We start from the raw sequence: 23453 nt of genomic DNA, 5'->3' as shown, positions 1-23453 counted from the left end.
TAGTTTGCTATAAATAAAGAAATATTTTAAGAATAATAATCTTTATTAGTGTTACAAGTAGTCTTATATTAAGACTAATAATAATAATAGCTTAGTGTCACAAGTAGGCTTCAATCAAGTTACTCTGAAAAGCCCCCAGTCGTCACACTCTAGCGCCTGTTCGGGTACACGGAGTGAGAATTCAGAATGCCCAATTCACTTAACAAGCAGGTCTTTCGGGACTTGGTGGGAGGAAACCGGAGCACGGAGGAAACCCATGTAGACACGGGGAGAACACAGACAGTGGCCCAAGACCAGAAATAAATAAAGCAGATTTCATGGCAAATGAAATATTTGCTTACTTTGAGCATGTAAATGAACTTGTGGCACTGGGGTTCAGGTCCAGTTCGGATTGTTGAAATTAAATTCTTACCAGTCCAAGGCCTTACAAGGGCTCTACATAAGTGAGCTTGGCAAAGTATTAGCATCTATTAACCAACAGCAATTATTTGATCTTAAGTTAGCACTTCACTGGAAGATTTCACCCATGCAGAAACCTGAAGAAAAATATGGTACTGGTGTAAAATGTAACATTCCAAGGTTGTGGCAAAGGTAAATAGTTAGCATGGGGCACGACAACAATGTTACACTTAATTTAGGAGCATCTGATGCTAACCATTGTCCGTATTTCAAATGACAAGTTCCATTTCTCAGCATCATCATCTCTGGCCTTAAAGTACAAAACTCAGAAAACAAAAGTTTTGAACTTTGAAAATATGATACTGATGTTATAATGCCTGAGAATCTGGTATTCACAGCAAGGTATATGATGAAATGAAATGAAAATTGCTTATTGTCACGAGTAGGCTTCAATGAAGTTACTGTGAAAAGCCCCTAGTCGCCACATTCTGGCGCCTGTTCGGGGAGGCTGTTACGGGAATCGAACCGTGCTGCTGACCTGCTTGGTGTGCTTTCAAAGCCAGCGACTTAGCCCTGTGCTAAACAGCCCCTGAAAGTGTAGAAGGCAGTTACTTGGCAAAGGTGGAGCTGGGTGGTGCTCGAGAGATGCCCTCAAATATGAAATATTCAGCAGCACCATAGGATCAATGTACGCAACACTGTCTGGTATACAAGACAAATACTCAAGATTAATTCAATTTAACAAGAATGTAATTTATTAGATTTTTTTCATATCGCATCATGTTTCTTTTATTAGTTATGGGGATGTGGGAGTCGCTGACTGGACAGCATTTATTGCCCATCCGTAATTGTTCTTGAACTGAGTGACTTGCTATGCCATTTCAGAGGGCATTTAAGAGTGAACCATATTGCTGTGGGTCTGGAGTCACATGAAAGACAGGCCATAGGACCATAATGTGGAGATAATAGGACCATAAGACACGGGAGCAGAATTAGGTCATTTGGCCCATCGAGTCCGCTTCGCCATTCAATCATGGCTGATATGTTTCTCATCCCCATTCTCTTGCCTTCTGCCCATAACCCCGGATCCCCTTATTAATCAAGAACCTATCTATCTCTGCCTTAAAGGCACACAGTGGCTTGGCCTCCACAGCCTTCTGTAGAAATTAGTTCAATAGATCCACCACTCTGGCTGAAGAAATTCCTCCTCCTCTCAGTTTTAATGATCGGCCCTTCAGTCTGAGGCTGTGCTCTCGGGTTCTAGTTTCTCATACTAGTGGAAACATCCTCTCCACGTTCACTCTATCTAGGCTTCTCAGTATTCTGAAAGTTTCAATGAGATTCTCCACCCCCCACCCCTCTAAACTCAATCGACCATGTAAGGGTGTGGCAGATTTCATTCCCTAAAGGACATTTGTGAAACAGATAGGTTTTTGTTACATTCAACAACAGTTCATGGTCACCATTAGACTTTTAATTCCAGATATTTATTTAATTCAAATTTCACCATCTGCCGTGATGGGATTCGTACCCAGGCACTCACAGCATTATTCTGGATTACTTATCCAGTGACAATACCCCCTGCTTCCCCATTGACAGTTCAACAAATGAAGAAAATTCTGACAAACAAGTACCTGGATTGCAAATAGAGAAAAAAACACTAATAATTGCATCTATATTGTGCTATTAAAAACAGAGAAAATAGGAGCAGGAAGAGGCCTTTCATTACGATCATGGCTGATCATCCAACTCAATAGCCTATTCCGGCCTTCCCCTCCATATCCATTGATCCCCTTCACCCTGAAGACTATATTTAACTGCATCTTTAAAACATACAGCTTTTAGTTTTATTTGATGCTTATATTGTCATGCAGGCTATTGTTTGGGGGGTGGTGGGAGGATGGGATCGTTGTTGTTGGTAGGGGGATTGACATCATATTCGTTACCGTTTACTGTTTGTTGGTGGGGTGTATATTTTGAAGAAAATGTGAAAATGGAGAATAAAAATATTTTAAAAAATAAATAAAAAAATCCATGCTGACTGTCCGATTCTGCTACTGTTTTCTAATGCTCTGCTATAAAATCTTTGATCATTTATTCTAGTATTTTCACCACTACTGATGTCATTCCCTGTATTCTCTCTGCCTCCCTTTTTGAATAATGGAGTTACGATAGCTATCCTCCACCCTGTAGGAACTGTTCCAGAGTCTATAGAATCCTGGAATGTGACCACCAATGCATCCACTATTTCTGGGGCCACTTCCTCAAGTACTCTGGGATGTAGATTATCAGGCCCTGGGAATTTATCAGCCTTCAATCCCATCAATTTCCCCAACACCATTTCTCTGCTGATATTTATCACCTTCAGTTCCTCCCTCTAACTAAACCCTGCATTCACCAATTTGTGAAGACAGAGCCAAAGTATGTATTTAGTTGTTCAACCATTTCTTTGTCCCTCATTATAAATTCCCCTGTTTCTGACTGTAAGGGACCTATATTTTTCTTCACCAATCTTTTGGCGGCACGGTAGCACAGTGATTAACTTTGCAGCGCCAGGGACCCGGGTTCAATTGCCGGCTTGGTCACTGTCTATGCACGTTCTCCCCGTGTCTGCATGGGTTTCCTCCGGGTGCTCCGGTTTCCTCCCACATTAGGTGAATTGGACATTCGGAATTCTCCCTGTGTACCCGAGCAGGCACCAGAGTGTGGCGACTAGGGGATTTTCACAGTAACATTAATGCCGTGTTAATGTAAGCCTACTTGTGACACTAAGATTATTATTATTGGTTTCTCTGCGAACACTTTTCTTATTCCCCGTTCTGTCTTTGGTTTTTGTCCTTATTTCCTCCTCCTCCGACTCCTTGCATAGGTTCCCATCCCCCTGCCTTTTTAGTTTAAACCCTCCTCAGCCACTCTAGCAAATACTCCCCTCGGACATCCGCCTCGGTCCTGCCCAGGTTTAACCCGTCCAGTTTGTACTGGTCCCACCTCTCCCAGAACCAGTCCCATCCCTCAAGAATTTGAAACCCTCCCCCTTACACCATCTCTTCAGCTACGTATTCATCCTATATATCCTGCTATTTCTACTCTAAATAGCACATGGCACTGGTCGTAATCCTGGGATCACTACCTTTGAGATCCGACTTCTCAACTTTCTGTGTTCTGCTTTTAGGACCTCATCCCTATTTTTTAAACCAATGAAGTTTGTACCACTGTACACCACAGCCACTGGCTGTTCAGCCTCCCTCTCCAGAATGTCCTGCAACCACTCAGACATCCTTGACCATAGCACCAGAGAGCAACATACAATCCTGGAGTCTTGTTTGAGGCCACAAAACGCCCATCTACTCCCCTTACAATTGAATCCCCCAGAATTCTTGTATTCCCACACTTTTTACTCCTGCCCTCTGCAGCAGATCCAACCAAATCTGGTGCAACAAGTTTGGCTGCTGCTGCTTTCCACTGACAGGTCATTCCCCTCAACAGTATCCAAAGCAATATATTTGTTTTGCAGAGGAATGGCCACAAGAGATTCCTGCACTTATGACCCTCTTACGAACGGAACTGATCTCTTCACACATCTCCTCGACTGAGTAGTACTACACCGGATCCGTATGCTTCACCCGATGCCTGTGTCTATGTATTGACATTGTGTATTTATAGTATGTCCTATGTTTTTTCATGCAGAACAATACTTTTACACTGTACCATGGTACACAACACAAAATCAAATCCAAATCCACTAAGCTGTCTTCTTCTGGCTGGTGGCCACTCATTCCCTTCCTGCCTGTGGAGGCTGAGCCTATGTTTTGTGACCAGCTCTCTATACATGCTATAAAGAACACATTCTGCCTCGTGGATGCTCCACAGTATCCCCTACCACTGCTCCAGCTCCGAAACCCAGTCTTCCAGGAGCTGTAGCTGGAAACACTTCCTGCACACGTGCTGGCCCCGGCACTAGAAATGTTTCCAGCCTCCCACACCCACCTGGAGCAAGAGGATCAAACCACAGCTTTGAGCGCTCCTGCCATGATTTACACCTTTAAATTGAAGGTTTGGAAGATGCTCAATTTCAGATTATAGCCAATTCTCTAGGGCCCTTCTTTCCTGGTTCTCGTTATTATCAATTGTAGTCCTCGCAGATTATAAACCACAAAAAGTATTTTCAAACTATCAGTTATAAAAGTAGTAAAGACTTAACCGACCTTACCCACTACTTACCAATCAGCTCTTTCCCTTGTAGCCTTAACTGCTGCAGCAGGGCACGACCACTCACTAAAGATTTAAAAAGTTACAAAGCAAGGAGAAAAAGCAAAGAGCACCTATTCTCGCTCTGCACCAAATTTCTGCTCTGTTTCAAATTGCATAGTTTCCAACTCACTCTGGCTGTGTCTCAGCCAGAGTGAGTTGGAAACTATGCAATTTGAAACAGAGCAGAAATTTGGTGGGATGTTGTCTCTCCCACTGTGGTCTCATGCGCAAATGTACCAAGCAGATTCACTTTGCAAACTAATGTTAAGACAAAGTAGGAAAGATTGGATGGGGTGTGCAAAGGTTTAAAGAAATGGATCTTAAAGAGATGGGGAGACAGTGAGATTGACAGAATGAAATTAGAGTTCAACTGCAGTAGTTAAAAGCAAAGTCATCAAAAAATGGACGGCATAGGGAAAACAAAAGAAAAGAATGAGAAAGGGGCTGAGTCAGGGGTTCAACAAAAGCTGGTGCAGGTTATGGAGAGGGAGGGCAAGGGCAGAGAGAGAGGTTTAAAGAGAAGGACAAGAATTTTATATTTGAGGCACAATTAACAGACATCAGTTAGTAAAGACAGGGGTTATTAAGAATACAGGATTGGTGCAAAGCAGGACACAAGCAGAAGTTTTTGGATGAACTGGAGTTTGTGGAGGGTATAGGACAAGAATAAGAATAATAATCTTTTATTGTCACAAGTGTGAAGTTACTGTGAAAAGCCCCTGGAAACCAGCAAAAGCAGCATTGAAGTAAATCAGGTGTGGAGGTCACACAGAATTATTTGTGGCAGATGGACTGAAGTCGAGGGAGAGACAAGAAAATGTTACAGATTTGGGAAAAACTGGTCTTGCAAATACAAAGGACACGGAGTGATAAACTCATGGCAGCTTCAAGTGAGCAAAGAGTGACAACAGTTCAAGAAACACTCTGCTTGCAGTCAGTGGAATGAGCATAGTTTGTGGGAGTCTATGATTGCTTCATTCATCCTAACATTTAGCTGCGGGAACCTGATATTATTCAAAGACTGAATGTTAGGCAAACAGTCTGACAGGATAGAGAAGATAGCTGATGGAGCCAAATCAGTTTTTTTGTATAAGTTTCTTAAAAATGGCCTCATGGCAAACACCAAATGAACAAATTAGAAATCAGGATTTCAAGGCTTTTGAAAAACGACCATAAATTCTCAATTACACCACAAGATGGAGTCCTACACATATTGTAACCTACAGCAATCTATTCTATACTGTCAAGTTAGACCTACTTAAATACTGCCAATTAGAAGACCGATTTAGCTATTGTAGAGTTACTCAGCAATCAATCATTAAATTTTGCCAATGAGACAAGAATACAGAGGTTTACAAAAGGAAATTCTAACTTCGTAATCAATTTTGACAAGCAAAGGAAGCAGGTTTACTCTTATTGCAACTTCCCAATGACAACAATCCCAAGAAGCATTCCTAAATTCAAGCTTAAAATAAATAATTAAGATCCTGGAGATTGTTGCCCTGAGCACGTGAAAGGTGCATTATAAATGCAAAGATATTAAATGGCTACTTTGCACCAGTCTTCACTACCAATAATGCTGGGTTATAAATAATGCAACTTACAGTGTTAAAACCTAAAATTGATACAGCTCTCACCCTGACTAGAACACGTGATCGTGGCATTATTAGAGGGTGTTAAAGAACTTGAGCTGTGCTCGGACAGTGATATGCTCATATATTTTAACAGCTAACTGAGTTCGGGGTTTGTATCCAAGCATTGGAAAGGTGCCCATGCAGTGCCAATATTTAAAATGGAATTAAGTCAGAAGTAGCCAGAAATCCAGCCTATTAGTTGGAATAGGACTATAGAGTTTGCTGGAAGGAATCATAACAGATGCATTGCATGATCAAGCCTGGCAAAGGAGGGTCAAGAAATTTCAGCATGGCCGCTGGGAAAGAACTTGCTCAACAACTGAGCTGAATGGAGTGCAGATTTGCATGTAGATTTGAAGCAAACATCCGAAAAAGAAACATGAAATCAAGAAACAGCTGAAGCGACAGGGTACAATGAAGGTTATGAACGCCTAGCTGGAAGACTGAATAGACTCAAGAATTCGTTGCACCTCTAGCCAAGCTCCTTTACTTCTTTGGCAGTCCCTCAGGATCAAGGATGACTTGCTTTCACTCTGGTTGAATAGATTCCGAGATAGTTAATAAGCCTGATGCAGGATTTACAAACACTTGCCCTATGTGGGACAGGTGCTGCTTGGAGGGGTGGATAGGTGGGTTTTTGCAGGTTTATACCCTCTCTTCTGCTCCTCCACTTCGACATCATATCTTTCTCAGGGGAGCTGGTTTTGAGTGATTAATGCCTCGCTGATGGGTTTGTTGGCTACTTCACTGGCAACTACCCTACAATGCGGAAAATTGCCCAGTGATACTCTGTCCATAAAGAGCAGGACAAATCCAATCGATCAATTCCCTCCCAATCTGTCTAATTCTCAAAGTGATGAAAAGTCTCATCAACAGTGCTATCAAGAAGCACTTACTTAGCAGTAACCTGCTCACTGACACTCCATTTAGGATCTGCCTTTAATAAAATAATTGAATTCCCGAGGTGAGAATGACTGCCCTTGACAGCAAGGGAGCATTTGAATGTATATGGCATCAAGGAGCCCTAACAAAATGGAAGCCAATGGGGATTAGGGGAAAATCTCTCCTTTGGCTAGCACAAAGGAAGGTGGTTGTGGGTGGCATAGTGGTTAGTATTGCTGCCTCATGACAGCAGAGATCCAGGTTCAATCCCTGTCTTGGGTGACTGCGTAGCGTTTGCACGATCTTCATGTGTTTGCGTGTGGTTTCCCCCACAAAGATGTGCAGGTTAGGTGTACAGGCCATGCTAAAATTTCCCCTTTGTGTCCAAAGATGTGCAAGTTAGGTGGCGTTATAGGGATAGGGTGGGTCTATGTAGGGGGCACTTTCAGAGGGTCGGTGCAGACCTGGGGCGGAATTCTCCGACCCCCCGCATGGTCGAGGAATCGCCCGGGGCCTTCGTAAATCCTGCCCCGCCGTGGCCGGAATTCTCCACCACAGGTGCCCCCACGGCACAGGCCTGGCCCACGATCGGGGCCCACCAATCGGCGGGCAGGCCTGTGCCGTGGGGGCACTCTTTTTCTTCCGCCGCCGCCACAGCCTCCACCATGGCGGAGGTGGAACAGACCCACTCCACCGCGCATGCGCCAGGGTGACGTCAGCGGCTGCTGACGCTCCGGCGCATGCGCGGACTCACGCCGACCAGCGAAAGCCTTTCGGCCAGCCCCGCGCCGGTCGGTGGGGCGCCAAAGGCCGTTGGCGCCGGTCGGCGGAGCGGGAGCCACTGCGGCACGGGCCTAGCCCCTAAAGGTGCGGAGAATTCCGCATCTTTGGGGAGGCCCGACGCCGGAGTGGTTCTCGCCACTCCGGTACACCGGGACCCCCCCCCTGTAGGGGAGAATCCCGGCCCTGGTGTGCTGAATGGCCTCCTTCTGCACTGTAGGGATTCTATGGATTATTGAATTTAAATAAAACACAAGAAGTTCAACAATAAAGTCAAAGCAGCCCACTTTATCAGCACTTCAACAACCCTCCAGCACTGGCACACTTGTGGCAGCAGTGTGCACCATCTACAACATGCAAGGAGCAACTCACCAAGGCTTGCAAAACCATGACATCTCCCACCTAGATGAACAAGGGCACTGACAGAAACCTACTTTATTATAGGTAATAAAGGGTTAAGGGAATAAAGCATACAGTAAGCCAGGACAGCAGAAAATGCTGAGAGCATGAGAAAGATCTGATAAAGGTAGTCAGTATTCAGACTGATTATCCACATCGCATTGTCATCATTACTGGGCAAACCTCCCAGTTCTCAAGAAAATAGTGGGAAAGCAGGTGGCCCGACCTCACCATATTATAGAAACATAGAGAAAACTTCCCATGGCATATTATCTCTTAAAACTTAATGGACAGACATTTTGGTCAATAGTTATTTTAACCCAATCACAGTCAAAAGGGGACGGAGTCTAAAAAGATTATGATTTCTTTAAGAGACCAGGAGAAACCTTTTGCGCTCTCCTGGAATTCATCTTAACCTAACCTATGAAACCTATTTCTACTTTGCTTCGCAAACAGCTATTTACTTTCGTTCTAGTTTTGTATCGTGCATTTTGCAAACTGAATTGTATCTCGAAATCGACTCAATTATCTGTATTTGCGTTGGACAAGCAACTTTTAAATTCTACATTCGGATGAAATTTGAATTGACCAATAGACTTTGAACCTGACAGAAATAAAGACATTCTTGACTTCACTCAAGAAGCTCAGTCTCGAGTTCTGTATGATTGATATATAGTGCGGCGACACATAGATATATAAATAAAATACAAATCCATCAGGCACCAAACACATGGGAACACCATCACCTGTAATCATGTTAGCTTGACTGTATTTGGTTCCTCCAAGATACAAGATTGTGTTTTTTCACTGTGTGACCTTGTTAACTTTCATGCAAATTTTAATGCATTCTAAATTGCCATTGAAAGTAACACGGTGCACAAGCTGTAAAGATCAGCCTACTCATTTTTCATTGACTGAGGACAGAAACCTTAACTGTTGTGTTGTGCAAGTTGTAACCTTTTGGGACAAGTTGCACACCACCTTAACTTGGAACTGTATTGCTGGATCAGCACACTGGGCTAAATCGCTGGCTTTTAAAGCAGACCAAGGCAGGCCAGCAGCATGGTTCAATTCCCGTACCAGCCTCCCCGAACAGGTGCCGGAATGTGGCGACTAGGGGCTTTTCACAGTAACTTCATTGAAGCCTACTTGTGACAATACGCGATTTTCATTTTCATTTCATTTCATTGTCATTGCATCAAAATCCTGTAACTTTTTCCTCACAGAACTCATTGCAGTCGTTCAAGGTGGCTGTTCACCACCACCACCTTCTTGAGGGGAAAATAGGGATTGGCAATTTCAAATCATACGAACAAAAAAAAAACCCTGGAAAGTTCCCAAGAGTAATCAGCATAAAAATATACAGAAGCTAGAGGTATAGAGGCATGTTTTTTTCCCAGCCAACATCGTCTCCCAGAATTAAGCTGATTGAGTTGGGGGTCAGAGGGGAATTTGCCTGTTTTTTTTCCAAAATTGACTCAGATTTTCCTACCGTCCGCACACCCCAATTCTTTTGCCTTGGACTAGCTTTATCTTTCTGTCCTTCTCAAAATAAAATACAAATGGAAGCATAACAATATTAGACCAGCCCCATGAACAGAAATTCAAATTATTTAATCAGTATTAAAACTGCATCCAAACAATCATTCCGAGAGGAGAATTTAAAACTAGCACACTAATTGGGCAGCACGGTAACAGAGTGGGTAGCACAGTTGCTTTGCAGTTCCAGTATCCCAGGTTCGATTCCCGGCTTGGGTCACTGTCTGTGCGGAGTCTGCATGTTCTCCCCGTGTCGGCATGGGTTTCCTCCGGGTGCTCCGGTTTCCTCCCACAAGTCCCGAAAGACATGCTGTTAGTTAATTTGGGCATTCTGAATTCTCCCTCTGTGGACCCGAACAGGCGCCGGAATGTCACAGTAACTTCATTGCAGTGTTAATGTAAGCCTACTTGTGACAATAAAGATTATTATTATAAATAGGATACAAGCTTACACAGATCCATGTGTATGCTAGATAGGATGGTCTTGAGATTATTAATATAACTTGGATTTTTTAGATATTATGTAAAGATAAATATACTAACCATGAATTAATGAACCATTCAGCCACTGTATGTAGTAATTTTGTGGAAAAGAAAGCAAGATCTCATTGCTGATGATGGAAAATGGCAACAGCAGGACTGCACCAGCTGAAACAGCCAAAGTAAATGTGCATAGGTACAACCTGAAAAATAACAAAATCAAACAAAATTATGATTTTACAACTATCAACAAAAAGAACGTAACACACCACACACAACAGCCCCAAAAGTTCACAACATGCACAACACAACAGTTAAGATTTCTGTGCCCAGTCAATGTAAAATTAGTAGGCCGATCTTTACAGCTTGTACACCGCGTTACTTTCAATGGCAATTTAGGATGTGTTAAAATTTGCATGAAGGCTAGCAAAGATACACAGTGAAAAAACACAATCTTGTATCTGGGAGGAACCAAACACAGTCAAGGTAACATGATTACATTTCACACCCTCATATTTCCGGTCCCAACATATAACATCGTGATATTTCTCTTGAAGGGCGGCGCTGTGGTTAGCACTGCTGCCTCACAGCACTGACCACCCAGGTTCGATCCCGGCCCCGGGTCACTGTCCGTGTGGAGTTTGCACATTCTCCCAGGATTTGCATGGGTCTCACCCACACAACCAAAAGATGTGCAGGGTTAGTGAATTGGCCATGCTAAATTGGCCCTTAATTGGAAAAAAAAGGAATTGGATACTTTTTAAAAAAATGTTTAATGATATTGCTCCTGAGGAAAAGGACTGTTCATTTTAAAGACATAGTTTTCCAACATACTTAACATTTGCACGTGGGCATATGTTCCTACTTTTGCTGATTTAAGCCAAAAAGTGCATTGAGGTCTTCAGTGACATTGTCAATTTCAATTTAAGAACGTGCATTAAATCTGACGAAAGACTTGTGCATTCTTCCAATTGTAACTTCCACATTTATCTGCAAGCTATGGGAAAGACTAGGGAGTGAGAATGATTGTATATTTTTTTCAGAACAATAGCACAGGCATGTTGGGCCAAACAGTTGTACTCCAGAAAGCCAGCTGGTAAAGGCCAAATTGGAATGAATCTTTACACTTTTATATTTAACTGAGTTACATATTACAAAATTGCACCTCCTACGCCCAGAGTTTTAGGCTGAGTCAATTTATACCTCTTTTGATGCGACAAAAGATCGCCCATAACGAGGAGCTGAAAGAGGAGCCACTGATTAACAAAAAAAAACCTTTCAAGGAAACAGTTACGCAGGTTCAGTGACATTCCCAAGAGTGCTGATGTACTCCAGTTTCCTGCTCCGGCCCTCTCCACCCCTGACACGCACTGTCGTGAAAGTCCTGAAATGTGCCAGAGGATACCTCATGCTCCCTTCTCCAGGGATACCAGTGTGCAGATATTGCCATGGAGAGAGACACCAGCAGTTTGTTTGAATGGCTCAATTTGTAGTAAATCCCTAATTCATGACCACTGCATTAAACAATTGGTATATACAATTAACAAAATTTCCATCCCTCTTCAAACAAGAAAATCATCCTTTATTTGCCCCATTTGTTAAGCATTTAACAGATTCATCTTTCTTATAAATTTCATCCAAGAACTCTTAACAGAATGGCCAAACCTTCATCACTATCCAATTGATAGGCAGCCAGCTCGCAAAATGCTTTAATTCTGATGCTAGCTTTTTTCCTATTTGGTAGGATGCTCAAAACCTTCTTCCATTGGTTGTATGGTTCAGACTCAAGATCATAAGTAATCACACTCCGACAACTTACACTTGTCATTTTTCACAACAACTGCTAAAATTGTACTTTCCTGTCTGAAATTTCTCTTTGCTTCCAGCCTTTGCATGACCATTCTTTGCACCTACATTCTACTCTGGTGAAGGCTAGAATTTGAGCAATGCTTTACACACTTTTACATTTATTTACAGAATTACACAGAAGCATGCACCTCCTACACTGTTTAGTCTGCCTCTATCGAGAAGAACTTGATTAAAAAGTGTCCACCACCTTAATATGACTTGCTGTAAGATTCTACACTTTTACATACAAGGCATAGCCCCAGCTGTGAATCAATAGGATCGTCAAAGTGTAAAGAAAGAAACCTTAGTGCCATGTTGTTAAGGCTTTGTTTTGCTTTCCTTCCTCACCCTAAAGTAGTAAATAAAGATTACTAGCATGTTGGCACTCACCCATAGGGTGATGGAATTTAAAAAATAGCAAGTAATGGCTCACACAGCCATCTATTGTATGGAATTCAATTCCAGGCACCACAGGAAAGGTACACTGGCCATGGTAGCACAGTATCACTAGATTGCTATCAATACTAAGTGTTAAATGACTACAGGTTTATAAATGTGTCTTGCATAAAAGCTAAAGAAATTATAATGTTGAGTTTGCTGTGGTACATTTATATCATTTATCATTTCTGACCTAGCATTTGCTCCATGACCTACTGCACGATGATTTGTAGATTTATTTGCGCTACACGAGCTGAATTGGTTTAGTTGTTATTGTTCCTGCCCAAGTAATTTGATTTGTAACTTTGTTCAACACAGGTGAGAGGAAGGGCGGAGCTATCTGCTAAATCACAGAGCATCACCGAACATGATTGTGGTCGATCAATATACTGGAGCCCCACTTTCTGGCTAAAGTAACAACATGGCAGCATAAAAGATATAAATTATTTTTTGAAATACATACGAAATTCTGTTGACTATGGCATCTTCATCCTCATGATCATCTGTAAAATAAAAAGAAAAGTGCACCAACATTATTTCTGCGGCGCTTGAGAAGTAGTAACAATAATAAAAGCATTTCAAACTTCCAGCATCTGTAGAAAGTATAGGAAATCCTGGAAACACTCAACAGGTCAAGCAGAATGTGTCGAGAGAGAAAAAGCAGGGTTAATGTTTCAAGTCTATCTGTGTTGATTTGTGATGCAAGGTTTTGGTACAAATAACTTCACTCAACTATTCTATTAGAAGTTACATTAAAGCATTCAATTTACTTTAGAAACTTTCATTTAGTAATTCTGAATTGAATTGAGTAAGACTGAATTGAAATCCAAAACACAAACATAATGGCAAAGGTGGGACCCAGTTCCCCAATATAACATATTTTATACATGCCCTGCATAAGAAAATTGGAAGAGAATACAGCAGGACATATTTATTCCTGCAGCTTTCTTAATATTTTGCAGAGTCATTACAAACACAATCTGACTAAAATTAATCCTATATTAACTTCATGAGCACCTCTACAAATAATAGGCTGAGCAATCTAAGGAGCGTTGAATTGACATCTTTTTGTTCTCTATACATTTCCTTTAATTCAAATGCAATGAAGAGAAGGGCAGCACGGTGGAGCAGTGGTTAGCATTGCTGCCTCACGGCGCCGAGGTCCCAGGTTCGATCCCAGCTCTGGGTCACTGTCTGTGTGGAGTTTGCACATTCTGTGTGTTTGCATGGGTTTCACCCCCACAACCCAAAAATGTGCAGGGTAGGTGGATTGGCCACGCTAAATTGCCTCTTAATTGGAAAAAATTAATTGGGTACTCTAAATTTATTTTTAAAAATGCAGTGAAGTACATGCACATAAAAACGTTTCCAGTAGATTTAATTAGTGGCCCGTATAGCAATTAAATGAACACCTATTTAGTCCACTGCACAAATTTCAAAGAAATCATACTTAATTAGGTTCGGAAAATAAAAACTATTTTACTTTAGCTACAAATAACAATGAAACAGAACACCGGGAGGCCTTGTTCATCGTGGCCGGGGACTTCAACCAGGCCAACCTCAAGAGTGTACTGCCAAAATTCCACCAACACATCTCCTGGCCCACCAGGGGCTCCAACACTCTTGATTACTGCTACACAAAAATCAAGGGCGCCCACCGATCTATCGCCCAGCCGCAGTTTGGAAAATTGGACCACAAGACAGTGCTCCTCTTTTCTCCCGGCATGCAAGCAGAAACTTAAGCGGGAGAATCCATTTAAAAAGGTCTTGCAATTCTGGACCGAGGCCAGAAGAGCTCCTACGTGCCTGCTTGGAGTTATGAACAGGTACATGGAATTCAGCAATCAACATAAACCACCACCAGACTTCATCAGTAAGTGTATAGAAGACTACGTGCCGAAGAAGTTAGTACGTACATTCCCCAATCAGAAACCATGACTTAATCAGGAGATTGATTCCCTACTGAAGGCCAGGTCTGAGGCGTTCATGACAGGCGACACTGACCTATACACAATATCCAGATACAACCTCTGTAAAATATTCAGGATGCCAAGAGACAATATCAGACTAAGCTAGAATCACAGACTCTCGTCGGTTGTGGCAAGGCTTAAACAACATAAAGAGCTACAAAGCAAAGCCGAATAGAGTCTCTGGCAGGAGCGCACCCCTCCCCGATGAACTCAATGCATTCTATGCTCGGTTTGAGCAGGAAACCATCAAACCATTGTCAACTGCCCCAGCAGCCTCAGGCGCACTCGTACATACCATCACAGCTTCCAAAGTCATCGACCATCTTGAAAGTGAACCCTCGGAAAGCGACGGGTCCTGACGAGGTCCCTGGTTGTGCACTCAGATCCTGCGTGGACCAGCTGGCGGAATTGTTCGCAGACATCTTCAACTTCTCCCTACTCCTTTCCAAAGTTGCCACCTGCTTCAAAAAGACCACCATCATACCGATGCCAAAGAAGCCCCAGGCAACGTGCCTCAACGATTATCGTCCACTGACCTTGACAACGATCACTATGAAGTGCTTCAGAGGTTGGTCATTAGACACATCAACTCCATTCTCACAGAATGCACTGAAATTCGCATACCGCCACAACCGGTCGACAGCAGATACCATCTCCCTGGCCCTAGACTTATCTCTGGAGAATCTCGACAACAAGGACTCCTACGTTAGACTCCTATTCATTGACTACAGCTCCGCCTTCAACCCCATAATCCCAGCCAAGCTCATATCAAAACTCCAAAACCTAGGATTTGGCTCCTACTTCTGCAACTGGATCCTCAACGTCCTGACCCACAGACCACAATCAGTAAGAATAAACAACGCCTCCTCCATGATAGTCCTCACTATCGGGGCCCACAAGACTGTGTACTTAGCCCCTTATTATACTCCCTACACACACGATTGTGCGGCAAAACTTGGCTCCAGCTACAGGTTTGTTTATGACACGACCATTGTGGATCAGAGCACAGGATGTAGAAAGAGAACCTAGTGAAGTTGTGTAACGACAACAATCACTCGTTCTATGTCAGCAAAACTAAAGAGCTGGTCATTGACTTCAGGAAGCGAAGTATCGTACATATCACTGTCTCCATCAATGGTGCTGAGGTGGAGATGGTTGACAGCTTCAAATTCCTAGGTGTGCACATCACCCATCTGTCCAAGTCCACCCACATCGACACTACCACCAAGAAAGCACAATACTGTAGTGCCTATACTTTCTAAGCAAACTAAGGAAATTTGGCATATCTACATTGACTCTTACCAGCTTTTGCAGACGCATCATAGAAAACATCCTAACTGGCTGCATCTCAGCCTGGTATGGTAACTCCTCAGCTCAAGACCGTAAGAAACTATAGAGTCGTGAACACAGCCCAGTCCATCACACGAACCCGCCTCCCATCCATTAACTCTATCTACACCTCCCGCTGCCTTGAGAAAGCAGGCAGTATAATCAAAGACCTCTGCCACCCGGCTTATTCACTCTACCAACTGAACTGATCTCATCACACATCTTCTCGGAGTAGTACTGCACTCCTGTATGCTTCACCCGATGCTCATGCCTGTGTATTTACATTGTGTATTTATGTATGCCCTTTTTCATATATGGAATGATCTGTATGGACTGTATGCAGAAGAATTCTTTTCACTGTACCTCAGTACACATGACAATAAAAAAGTCCAAATCCAAATCATCCTGAAAGCAAATTTATCCCTTCAGAGTGAATGCATTGAAGAGTGAGGGTCCCGAAAGGAGTTGTACTGATTTAGGCTTCTAACTCACTCATCAGTTAGCAACCTTCTGTCCAGCTCATTATAATTCCTTAGAGAATCAATAAGGTATATTTGTCCAGCAATGAAATGAAAATTGCTTATTGTCATGAGTAGGCTTCAATGAAGTTACTGTGAAAAGCCCCTAGTCGCCACATTCCGGCGCCTGTTCGGGGAGGCTGTTACGGGAATCGAACCGTGCTGCTGGCCTGCCTTGGTCTGCTTTCAAAGCCAGTGATCTAGCCCAGTGTCCTAAACAGCCCCTTGTTGAGCCTCTTGCAATGAAAATAAGTGCATGCAATTATGTAGACAATATTTAGTCATCACAATCAACTTCACACTGAGGAGAGGTGGCACAGTGGCTCAGTGGTTAGCACTGCTGCCTCATGGCGCTGAGGACCCAGGTTCGAATCCCGGCCCTGGGTCATTATCCGTGTGGAGTTTGCACATTCTCCCCGTGTCTGTCTGGGTTTCACCCCCACAACCCAAAGATGATGTGCAGGGTAGGTGGATTGTCCACGCTAAATTGCCCCTTAATTGGAAAAATATAATTGGGTACTCTTAAATTTAAAAAGAAAATTCACACAGAGTAATATTTTCTGTGGATTGTTAAAACAATTCTGGTAGTATTCTAAATGGGTACATGACTCCGTTCACACTTCCTTCAAGGTCAGACGACCATCCCGACTTGGAACTATATTGTCATTACTTCATCGCTACTGGATCAAAATCCGAGCACGGTGGGTGTATGCACAACATATGGAGCGCAGCGGTTCAAAAGGCATCTCACCACCACATTCCCAAGGGCAATAAATGCTGGCCTTGCAACCAACACACTCATCTCAACATAAAAAAAGAAAGCAAAACATGCACATCTCAAAGTCTTTAGAGTTATTTTGCTAACTCTGGGTACAAATTTGCTTGACAAATGGAATTGAGAGTTGCTTTCACACAGCATTAAACATGGATAGTATTGATCTTGCTGCAGTGCAATAATGCAGTGCATTAAAACTCAATTTAAAAATAATTAACCAAAGTTGAGTAGTGAAGTTTCTCACTGAAAATAGGAGAGAAGTTAGTCTCACTTACAATAACAAAAAACCTTTTATAATGTCTGAGTTTTGACTCAGCAGCAGCAGATCCACCTCGAGAGTTCAAGTTTCACTCCAACGAATTGTGAATGCAATACTAAATGACAGGGAATGCTGAACTGTCAGAGATGGATGTAAAACGCTCCATGTCATTATTTGAAGCATTGATGACATTAAAAAAAAAACAATTGACCATCAAGCACACTGTAACACGTTGAGGACATGGAAGGAACTGTAGAAATGCAGGCTTTGTTCAATACAGTGCCAATATCTATGCAGGAACTTTTAACTTTCAGCTATAGCAGCTCTAACAGCACTGCATGCTATTAGCACTATGGATCATTTTTAAACCTGTACAGCGCTCGAGATGGATTCTATATCAGATGGGTTGTTCAAATAACATCCCTTTTATGACAAATAGCATGCCTCTTAGCTGTGTACATTATAAATACCCTGTCGAAACACTGACATTTTATTTTGTATTCGGCAACTCTCTCCAAACGTTAAATTTAAGGAACAGCAAAACCACTACCTTCAGACGCCTTCACAACATCTCCTCTCTTGTCTCGAATTCCATCCCCCTCGTACTGAACAGTGGGACACTCAGCTGCCTTATTCGACCCTCTGCTGTTCTTCAAACTTTACACCATAAGAATTATTGAAACTGCTTATTTCCACTTTCGCAACTAGTTCACATCTAGACCTCGGTCAGCTATTCAGTGCTCAAACTATTATATATACTTTTGTCATGTTCAGTAACTACAGTTCTGAAAGTGCGCAGCTCTATAGAAGCATCCACAATCAAGAATTTAATTGAATAGTCAACTCCACTTCAGTTCAACCATTTTCCATTTCTACATGAAAGGTAGTTAAATTCACAGGCTAACTACTGCTTCTGTATACAGAACATTTTGCTATAAGTGGTTATGGCATCCAATTTCCTCATAATGGATTAAATGTGATCATAAATTGATTTACTCAAAGTAAAATAATTTCGTAACAACTGCAAAGAATTGCATCAACAGAAGCTCTGTGGCATGGCTCAAGGTGAATGGGCTGTCTTACACTGCAAGACATGATACTGCAGGGTTATTGCTTGACAATATTGAATAGGTCAAATTTCATTTTTATTATAGAATAGCTAGTTTATTTTATGCTTCTAAGTGGGAGAAAAACAAGGCAAATATCTGGTATTTGGTAGCAGAAGGGGCACTGTACAAAGAAAGACAAACTCCTCCCTCAAGCCTTTCAATAAAGGTATGATAAAAAAAAGATTACGATTCCCAATGTCCACCACTGACAGTCAAGTAATAATGGCTCTGTCAGCAGTGGAGACAGATATTATGGTATGACAGCACTTGATGAAGGTGCAAGAAATACGAAGCCCTGAATGACGGCCAAAATTGGAAAGAAATCCTAAGGAATGGGTAAGGGGTGTCTACTACTGTAGCAGTACTGGAACAATGCACTTCGGTTGGGATAGCACTGGAAAGGCAATGGAATACTGGGACGGCTGGCTGCATGTTGTGAGACTATGTTGTGGGATATTGGGAGTGTATACTTCAGTAACACAGCAGTAGTCAGGGGGATCTTGCATTTTGTAAAGTAAATACTGCTATAGTGGGTAGAGGGCCCTGGGGTCTAACTGCAATATTGAGGATTTCTCTGCTTTCAAAGCTTGGGAACTTTTTTCAGAAGTGGGATGTGGGGTACAGCTGGTTTGCAAAGTTACTTTTTGGCTTTACCAGCATTGAGGAAATACAGAAACTGCAGCCGTATGGAGGGAGGGTAGCCAAGGGTATGACTATGACAGCACAGGAGGCACATTAGAGCTGTGACCAGGGAAGGTCCTTGAATATAACAGCACCGAGTAGGATGCAACTGTCTAAAGGGTAGGGAATTATCAAAAGCTCAGCTGCAAAGGAGATCTGAAAGACTGGGAGAGTGAGACAGGGGGCCCCAATATACAGCAGCAAATTAGATTCAAGAGAGGCTGTTTGCAGTCATGGAGACTGGTGGGGGTGAAGCTGAGGGTGACCTCATGGCATCGAGGTCCCAGGTTCGATCCCGGCACTGGGTCACTGTCTGTATGGAGTTTGCACTCTCCCCCCCGTGTTTGCGTGGATTTCACCCCCATAACCCAAAGATGTGCAGGGTAGGTGTATTGGCCACGCTAAATTGGAAAAAATGAATTGGGTACTCTAATTTTATTTTTTTAAAAGGTTTATGATCACTGGGAAGAGGACTTCTGAAATTGCCTACGTAAGCAATTTCTGGAAGAACTGAGGCAGACTCGGAGGTATGAAGAATTGCGGGTAAAGGAAAAGCAGGTGTAGAAATGTTTAGTCCAATTTGCCTACATCAAACTCTCAACTCTTATGATCTGATAATAATAAAGTTAGCATAGTCCCAGATGACCATAGGCTGCTTTCCTCTTTGAAGGGGATTGCTGACTGGTGACGATTTAACCTGAGGATCACCACACTTCAATCGAGGGGCAAGGTTGAGAAGGCGGGGCCTTCATGAATAACCTCCGCCCCCGTGCTTGCGTGGGTTTCGCCCTCACAACCCAAGGATGTGCAGGCTCGGTGGGTTGGCCACGCTAAATTGCCCTTTAATTGGAAAAAATAATTGGGCACTCTAAATTTATATTAAAAAATGGCCTTGCTCAGCACCACAAACCAGTTGTCTAGCCAACCGAGCTAAACCGTCTGTTCCCCCGCCTGCAAAGTGGAGGGTGGAGAGAGAAGAGATATTTGTATTTCTCTCTTCTGTGTGTGGAGACGATGGCGTAGTGGTATTATCACTAGACGAGTAAACCAGAGACCCAGAATAATGCTCTGGGGACCCAGGTTCAAATCCCGCCACCGCAATGGTGAAATTTGAATTCAATAAAAATCTGGAAATAAAAGTCTAATGAAACCATTGTTGATTGTCACAAAAAAGAAATCTGGTTCACTAATGCTCTTTCGGGAAGAAATTAACTGGTCTGGCCTACATGTGATTCCAGACCCACAGCAATGTGGTGGACTCTTAACTGTCCCCTCAAGGGCAATTAGGGATGGGCAATAAATGCTGGCATAGCCTGCGATGCACACATCCCCAAAAAAAACACAGAGCTGAAAGTAGATTAGGCCAAGTGTTTTGCAAATGCCAAGTCTGAACATTAAACTGGAATTATTAGCACAATCACAACTATGGCTAGGGTGAAAAACAGAACAATTCCTATTATTCATTAAAGAGGATTTATTTTATTACATTGTTCCATTCAGGAAATGACAGCATTTCTCGGATTTTCATGCTGCTGATACTCAGGAATAAAAGTGATCAGGCCTAGGATAACTGGAAAAGGTAACTCACACAAAAATGGAAACCAACCCAAACAAAAAACTTGGATTACAGAATCAGGTTTTCTAATCCCGATCCTGCTAGTTCCATTTAAATGATGTCCAGATCAAGCAGAAGAAAGTACACCCATCGCAGTTGTTTGTGCGGAGTCTGATGAAACTTAAACACTTAATTCAGTCCACCAGAAGCAAAGTCAACAGCTCAAGGGCAGAAGAGTAGCATTGTACTCTCAATTATCTGGTATAACTGGTTCTCTGATAAAATTGCAGAATATCTAGAAACCAAAAGTAGTCAGCTTGGATTTCAAAGCCAGGTCGATAAGATTTTAGGATAACATAATAGATTTTAACATATGGATTTCAAAAGGCCTTCAAATAAGGTACCTCATAGCAGACTCGCCATTAAGGTCCTAGCACGTAGAGTAGCGGAACAAGTAGCAGAATGGATAGCATACTGGCTGCAAAACAGAAAACAGAGAGGAGATAAGGATAGTTAACTCAAAGGTAAATGGTAGGAAGTGGTGTTCCACAAGGATCAGTGTTGTTCAGTTTGCACAAAGAAATTGTAAGTTTCAAAGTTACAATATCAAAATCTGAAGACACCAGCAAGTTGAAAGCATAGTCAGAACAAAGAAGAATATGACAAAATATAAGGCGGCATTAGTAAATTTGCTGAATGGGCATGTAAATGGCGAATGAATTTCAATGTAGCCATGTGTTAAGGGTGCATTTTGGACGCATGGGTGTGGCGGTCAGATTAGTCCTTGGAAAATTCCAAAATGGTGTATAGAAGCAAAGGGTTCCAAGGGTATAGATACACAAACCAGTAGAAGTAGCAATAGGAGTTAATACGGCCATATTTGAAGGAAACATAGCACTTGGGTTCATTATTCAAGGAACAGAATTGAAAAAGGAGAAGTTACATTTAACTTGCCTGCCTGGACTACACGGAGCACTGTACATACTACATTGCCTCCATATTATATGATTATAGAAGCATCATAGAAGGCGCAAAAGAAAATTACAAGATTGAAATCAGAACTGAGGGTTTATACTTTCAGACTGATGGGACATTTGCAATAGTATCCCTCAGGGCAGTCAACATCAGGACCACTGTTCTTTTCGATATATATTAACCACCTGGAGTTCAACATGCAGGGCATAATTTCAAAAGTCTACAGATGACTTGAAACTCGCAAATGTAAACAGCGAGTGGGACAGCAACAGAGTTCAGGAGGACATTGATGGGCTGCTGAAACTAGAGCAAACATGACAGATAAAATATAACACAAAAGTATGAGGTGATTAATTCTACTAGGAAGAATGAGGAGAGGCATTATAAACCAAATTATATGGTTTTAAAGGAGAAAATACTGTGGATTCTGGAAATCCCCCCAAAAATAGAAAACGTTCGACAAAATTTCCAAACACTCTTCCGAAGATTCACATTGGACTTGAAGTGTTAACTCTGTTCTTTTCATGATGTGGAGATGCCGGCGTTGGACTGGGGTGAGCACAGTAAGAAGTCTTACAACACCAGGTTAAAGTCCAACAGGTTTGTTTCAAACACTAGCTTTCAGAGCACTGCTCCTTCCTCAGGCGAATCCTGTATGGAGAGTGAAGCAACACATCTGGTTAAAAAAGTTAATCTTTCACCATCTATTTAAGGAAGTTTAGTTTCAAAGTACACACTCTGGGTGTGCTTTTATGTTTTAACAAATAATCCTGAGATTCACCTGAGGAAGGAGCAGTGCTCTGAAAGCTAGTGTTTGAAACAAACCTGTTGGACTTTAACCTGGTGTTGTAAGACTTCTTAATCTGTTCTTCTCGCCACAGATGCTGCCAGACCTGAGTTTTTCCAGCATTTTTCTGTTTCTATTTTAGGTTGAAAGAGGTTAAAGGAACAGATAACCCCAGGACAGAAGTACGAACACAATTCCTTGAATTCACAGGACAAGCCAAAAATTATTTTAACAAGACACAAAACGTCTTTCCATAACATGCAAAAGCAAAGGAAGAATGTTCAACCTTTATCAAACACTATTAGGGGCCCAACTAGAGTATTCTGGCAAATTTGGTGGATCACTCTGTCAGGGCAATCTACCACTTCTTAAGGGCAATCTTAAAGTCCGAGAGAGCATTTACTTAAATTATACCAAGGATGAAGAACTTCAGTTACACATTCACACGAGAGCAAAGGCAATTAAGGCGAGATCTGATACAGGAGTTAATCATCATGGAGGGTTCTGATAAGAGTAAATAAGGAGAAACAGTGAGACGACATTGGTTTCAAGTAATTGGCACAAGAACCCCAGGAGGAAAACATTTTTTTACAAAGCAAGCTGTTATGATCTGGAATATACTCCCTGAAATTCTGGTGGAAGATGATGCAAGAGTAACTTTCATAAGAACACAATTGGAGCACAATTAGAGCACAATTAGGGCATACTGCCTCGCAAGCCTGATCCACTTTGGTGGAAGTTCTACAACTCCACTTGCTGCCCTATTCTATTCCCATAACCCTTCAGTACTCACGTGTTCAAATAATTTATAGATCTCAGGTTTGAATACAATCAACAATGGAATA

At 42.2% G+C, this 23453-nt stretch overlaps 1 protein-coding gene across 4 annotated transcripts in view; it reads right to left on the bottom strand.

The window, feature by feature from the left end:
- The window catches only part of lmbr1 (limb development membrane protein 1), a 211626-nt gene that overhangs the window by 150947 nt on the left and 37226 nt on the right, over positions 1-23453 (bottom strand). For 3 of the 4 annotated variants that reach the window (XM_038798384.1, XM_038798387.1, XM_038798386.1), the window contains 2 exons: positions 13114-13153; positions 10428-10567 (listed from right to left, as the gene is read on the bottom strand). In XM_038798384.1, the coding sequence (XP_038654312.1) occupies positions 10428-10567; positions 13114-13153 (180 nt within the window). Of the gene's footprint in view, positions 1-10427; positions 10568-13113; positions 13154-21250; positions 21325-23453 lie in introns of all 4 variants that reach the window. The other variant, XM_038798385.1, reaches the window with a different exon arrangement.

The sequence above is a fragment of the Scyliorhinus canicula genome, chromosome 5 (assembly GCF_902713615.1).
Source record: "Scyliorhinus canicula chromosome 5, sScyCan1.1, whole genome shotgun sequence".
Lineage (NCBI taxonomy): Eukaryota > Metazoa > Chordata > Chondrichthyes > Carcharhiniformes > Scyliorhinidae > Scyliorhinus > Scyliorhinus canicula.
This window is presented reverse-complemented; position numbering and strand designations above follow the sequence as displayed.